The following is a 5,650-nucleotide window of genomic DNA, read 5'->3' as shown; positions in this document are numbered from 1 at the left end:
AGGTATAAGTGGGATTTTTAAATGTTCCAGCATTAGGCTTGGTTTGGAAATTAGAAACCACCAAAATATTTAATTATACCCCATTTGACCTAAGCAACATCATGATTTCAAACACAACTTAATACTGGTCTGAGGAGATTTTAGTTAGGGATGGTTATAAAATATTTATGGTTATAAATAATACTAATTAATATAACTTCAGTCAACTGGTCCAAAACTATGTAAGCACAAGCAATATTTAATATTTCCTAAACAGGAAAATTATTGTCACGCTCAATGTTAAAGCAGGTTCCAAATGTCACATTAAACTACTTTGGGTTTCCCACATTATTACTACTTTTTAAACACTAAGTATGACACAAAATGGTTGATATATAAGAAACCAAATGAAAGAAATATGTTATACATTACAATTTACTAAAAATCTAACAACTACAAAATTGAAGGAAAGTTAATAATAATCTCCAACAATGTATGAAATTTAACCAAATATGATAAAATTAACATTACTTTCAAGATATATTTCTGAAGTTCCTATTGCTAATCGTGCATACATGTTACATGAACACGAAGTTTTGGTATCGAATGAAATTAAGTAAAAAAAGAAAAACTAGAACATGGACAAGGTTTGAATGATCATAAGACAAAAAAGAATACGTGATATGATCATGTAAAAAAATTTAGTTACGACTCTAATGAATATAGTACATAAACATAGAAATACAAAACGTGGTCTAACCTTTCTGCCGAAAACCTGGACGCACTGGATTGGTTCCCTGTTTCTCTTTAAACACAAATAAATACACAATTAAAATAAAGGTAAAAGAAATATAAAGGCAGTTATATATGAATATAAAAGATAGTAAGTAAGAGACAAAAGATAGAAATAAACACCTTTGCTGGTTTTGTGGCCATCTTGAACTCAACTGGAAAGGATACACTCGTGTGATGGTGAAGAGTTTACCTTTTTCAGTGCCTTCAATATTGCCAAATAAAGTTTCTTTGAAAGATGATTTATTGTTTTCGGGATTCACAAATTTCATGGGATTTTGTAATTTTCTTTTTATTCATATATATATAAATAAAATATACATATACTTATAACTAAAATGCAAAGAAGAAAAGCTGTGCTTGTAAAGTAGAACCTAAAATTATAAAATTATTTTTTGTTTTACCTAGATTCTTAACTATATAAAACAAGAAATGAATTTGAAATCGATATGTTAAAATTATATACTTTGATTGCCCTAAATTGTAATATATAGATAGCTGACTTTTTTGTGTTTGTTTCTCCTCTACTCTTACCTGATCTGTTCAAGAATTTAAAAGCTTTATAATTTCTTTTCATGGTCTTATATTCTCTTAAAAGACTTCAAGAATTCTATGTTCTGTTGAAATGATTCGAGTGGGAGCTATATTACTACATGTGTTGAGTTGTTTGAGGTGTATCACAATTTTGCAGTGCTGCGGATATTATTACCCCATTTCTGGTATATTTTTGCCTTTGCAGATCATTGCCGATAACATTGGGTAATTTCAGACAAATGGCTTTACATTATATGTGGAGAGCTGCATTGCCGTTCTTAGGGGAATGAATCCTCTTATTCACGGGTAATTCTCTAATTTCGATGTTGAGTTAAAGTGTTTTTTAAAAATGGAAAACCATCTTAATAAGATAATTTTTTTTTCTTTCTTTAAGCCTACATTTCCTTCTCCTTTTACATTTTCAGTAATTAATGGCTGTGTAGTTATAAAATATTTAATACTAGTTTCGTTATTCTCCAGCTCTTTCACTAAGAGTTCATGATTTAAATTGTTAATTCTTTCGCAGTAAGTCTAAAAAATGGCTAGCGTTTTGTTCAGCATTCTTCTAAATACTGGTATGAAATATAATTTGAAGTTTTTAAGTCGAACACACCGATCACCACAACATTGTTTACCTGCCACATGGTTTTCGGTCACTCACGGTAATTAAAATGCCTACTAATATACATCTACAAAGAGAAATTTCGTCCTGAAAGGTGACGAGGCAACACTGATGAGAAGCACAAAACATGTAGTCTTGTTTATTTCCTAATCTGAAAGACAATCGAATTGGCCCTAAAGAATCAAGGTCTCGATTCAGCAAGATGGAAAAACATTCCAAATGGAGCGTTGAAGAAGTGAAACTTCTTGAAGGGAATTCTCTATATTCTTTTATAAGGATGACTGATAGGGGAGAGAGCATAGTATCTTGCAGACTCCTTGCACTTCCAGACTCAATTTTGGAAGCAACGAAGGAGGGAGATATTGCAAATATTCCTGAAACGCAGGTATTACCAATCCCTAGTCGTGCACTACAAATAATATCCCCCTGGAAGATACTTGTAAAAGATTGAAGAAGCGGAGGGAGAAAATCAATAAATAAGGGATAGATAAGAAGAGATATGTCAAGATCAGAACTCCTAAGAAGTTACTCAAGAAATCGGAAATCCTTCTTCATACCTAAAGGAATATTCTACTTAAAGTTCATGTATTTATTTTTTTATAGAAAGTGGAAGTAAATGATATACTAATATTTATATATGTATAATTAATATTTGCATACTACTAATATTTATATATCGGCTGTTATTAAAACATATGTTTGTTAAAGCTAAAGTTATTATCATAGTTATTCATGTTACATGAACCAGGTGTTTAATTCAGTTCAATAAAGCTTAGTTTACGACATTCCTTATTATATCACTTCTGTCTGTAATGAAATTTGTCTTCAGGCATAATCGATCATAAGATTAATCCAATTTTAATGAAATGTTCTAGTATTGCGTTCGTCTCAAATAGATCACTACTTTCGCTTAGGAACGCGTTAATGTATTTTTCTTGATACTCCTCTATTTCGAAATAGACGTTTCCAATTTGGCTAAAGTTTGAGGTGAGTTTAAGATTATTGTTGATGTAGTGTAATACAAATTTTAGCAAATTTCATCCTCTACTTTCATTTAAGCATGCTAAGTATTTTTCTTGTCAGAACTATAGTTCAAAAACGGCCCTTTGGATTTAGCTCAAAGAAAACAAAAGAGAAATGGTGGAGAAGCTATACTGACAAATTATTTTAAAAACTAGACCAATATTCAATATAACAGTTAACTTGAGAAATTATTTAACTAACTCTGAATGTGTTGAAAAATAATCTTGATTCTAGAACGAATTTATTAAATGATTTTGAAATTGGCACATAGTGGGAAATTCAAAACTACTATAGAACCACAGAGATCCAAGTAATAGGTTGTTACTTCGTGGATCAGGTCGTATAGTTTCCAAGCATGTACTGTTCATCAGATAGAAGCACAGAATAGAAGCACTGAGAAGAGCTAAATAAATAGCTCAGAAAATATTTTGGCCCCTACATCAAACTTTGACAACAGACCTTGTGTGAGTGTAAGCTACCTGACATGTAGCCTTACCGTTGAATTCGGTATATACCTTCGTGACCGAAATTTTCGTGAAAAGGCTCAACATTATAGCCAAAGTCTGGGCACTCATCGTTTTCCTTTAAGTGGATCACTTTGAGGTGTATCCTCAAAGCTGACGGTAGAGCAGCCTTGTAATCACACTCGGGGCATTTATGCGGCCTTAATTTCATATGCACAAATTTTACGTGTTTTCTTATTGCTTCGGGTAATACTGCGGTGTATTCACATTCCGGGCACATTAGAGTCTTCTCGCTAAAATGAATAACTTGCACGTGTTCTTCTAACCTACGTTTCCGTGCGGCTCTATAGGCGCATAAACTGCAGTGATAAGGTTTCAACTTTAAATGGACTGCCTTCACATGACTTCGCAAGGTGTCGTTTCGCTTTGCTCTATATTCACAGTTACCACATTTATATGGCCTTTCGACTTTAGTTAACCCATTCTGTGTGTTAAGACATGGTTCAACTGGACTTGAACACTCCTCTTGGTTCATGTTCACCACATATGCTTCACAAGTTGCTGAATAACCTTGAAACTTTGAACAATCATCTGTAGAAGAGGAACGATGAGCTGCCTCTGTTCGACTAACCGATGCTGCTTTCCAGTTTTTGATTTCTAAAATAATCATGTAAATAAATCAAAGGTTTTTCTAATTTTATTTTCTAACTGTTATTTGCTACGTATAAATAGTTATTCAAACGAATTTATGTCTACTAATCTATGTACTAATTATGTGCCTTAAAACTCTTGAGGAGAATAATAAAACACATAAACCTACCTGTTTGACACAGCAGTCTATATTTATGAAATCCAGATTACTAGTATTTTTAAGTCTGAAAAATGTTATCAAAATGAATAATAATGGTAAAGATCAACAAGTTGTTCTCAGGCTATTCTGGATTATTTTTTTTTCTTTAACGGTAACTTATGGTTCAGATATGAGAACAATGGGATGTAGGCCAACATTATGATTAATACTAGATAAATAATAGGTCAATGCAAATAAGCAACAATATGGTTTTCATAATGAAGAACTATTAGACTCCTGTAGTTCATTATAACTTCTAATTGTTACACTTATAACAGCAGGAGAAATCTTATTTCATTTTTACTTTAAAGAAAATGAAGAAAAAGGAGATGAGAACAGTAAAGACAATTTTAAGCCTTTTGGAAATTATAGAACAATTAATTGTACAATGATAAGTTTTTGGTGAGAATCAACACATTCTGAAACGGTCGCACCTTATACCGATTCGAAAAATATTTATTATCAACACTATTATTATTCTTTTCATATGTTTCAGCTATTACTCCTGCATTACCACTATATTACTCTTGTTCTTAATACTATCATTACATCGTTTTATTGTATGTGCTTACTAAAATTTGGCTCTTCCTTTATCATTATTGACAGAAATTCTGAGATATCACAGCAATCTGTAATGAAAAAGTGTAACTGTGAGAATCAAAAATGTTTATTATTCTAAAGAAATTTGATTTTGATTTTTTAGTAGTTTGGTAAGTCTATTTGATGAATTATACGAAATTATGTGATAGTAAATATAAACGACTTTAACTATGCTCTCATAGTAGAAATATATAATTATTAATTCTATACAATAGAAAATCACTAAATACTTCATATACGTATACATATATTTTTTTAAATAAAAAAAAACAAAGCAAATTATTATTTCACAATGCTTTCTTATTTAAATTAACAATTTATTAATAGATTTTGCTTTTTTGATTCAGCAGTTAAACTTCTCCGTTGATGTTATATGAGGAAAATGTCAGATATCAACGATAAATCTTTCGTAAGAGTAGGAATAAACAGAGTTTTCCCGAACAACAAAAATAAGTACAAAAATTACGTGCATTTTTGCTCACTGAAAGTAATCCCTGGGACTTGTCGCATTACACCACTGTTTATGTAGGAAATAACATTAAAAAAAATAAATGAATGGAATATGGTCCGGGTGCGGTAAAAAAAAACTCAAATAGTAAATAATTATATTATTTGATTGAGCTGTTTCGCCCCACATTGCAGGGGTTCGTCAGGGCTAAAAAAGATACAAATACTATAGTTACATAAAGGGAAAAAGAAAAAACATAAGTGTAAAATATCAGGGGTATAAAATGAAAAGTAAGATATAATAAGAAAAATTAAAGGTTGTAAATAGTAAATGAAAAG

General features: G+C 31.0%; 2 protein-coding genes across 3 annotated transcripts in view; both read right to left on the bottom strand.

The window, feature by feature from the left end:
• The window catches only part of LOC106687068 (small ribosomal subunit protein uS9), a gene marked incomplete in the record, with an annotated part of 10,447 nt that extends 9,503 nt beyond the window's left edge, over positions 1-944 (bottom strand). The window contains 2 exon segments of the mRNA XM_067044969.1: positions 740-784; positions 895-944. Of these exon segments, the coding sequence (XP_066901070.1) occupies positions 740-784; positions 895-915 (66 nt within the window).
• A 2,230-nt stretch (positions 945-3,174) lies between these two features.
• Positions 3,175-5,650, bottom strand: part of LOC106687047 (zinc finger autosomal protein) — a 6,343-nt gene continuing 3,867 nt past the window's right edge. Inside the window, exons 2-3 of one of the 2 annotated variants that reach the window (XM_014430710.2) lie at positions 4,837-4,893; positions 3,175-4,071 (exon numbers count right to left, since the gene is read on the bottom strand). In XM_014430710.2, coding sequence (XP_014286196.1) covers positions 3,443-4,071; positions 4,837-4,893 — 686 coding nt within the window. In that variant the 3' untranslated portion in view covers positions 3,175-3,442. The remainder of the gene's footprint in view (positions 4,072-4,836; positions 4,894-5,650) is intronic. The other variant, XM_014430711.2, reaches the window with a different exon arrangement.

Source organism: Halyomorpha halys, unplaced genomic scaffold (assembly GCF_000696795.3).
Source record: "Halyomorpha halys isolate HHAL.00 unplaced genomic scaffold, Hhal_1.1 Scaffold910.1, whole genome shotgun sequence".
In the NCBI taxonomy this organism is placed as follows: domain Eukaryota; kingdom Metazoa; phylum Arthropoda; class Insecta; order Hemiptera; family Pentatomidae; genus Halyomorpha; species Halyomorpha halys.
The sequence above is the reverse complement of the archived record's forward strand: the minus strand, read 5'-3'. Positions and strand labels throughout refer to the sequence as shown.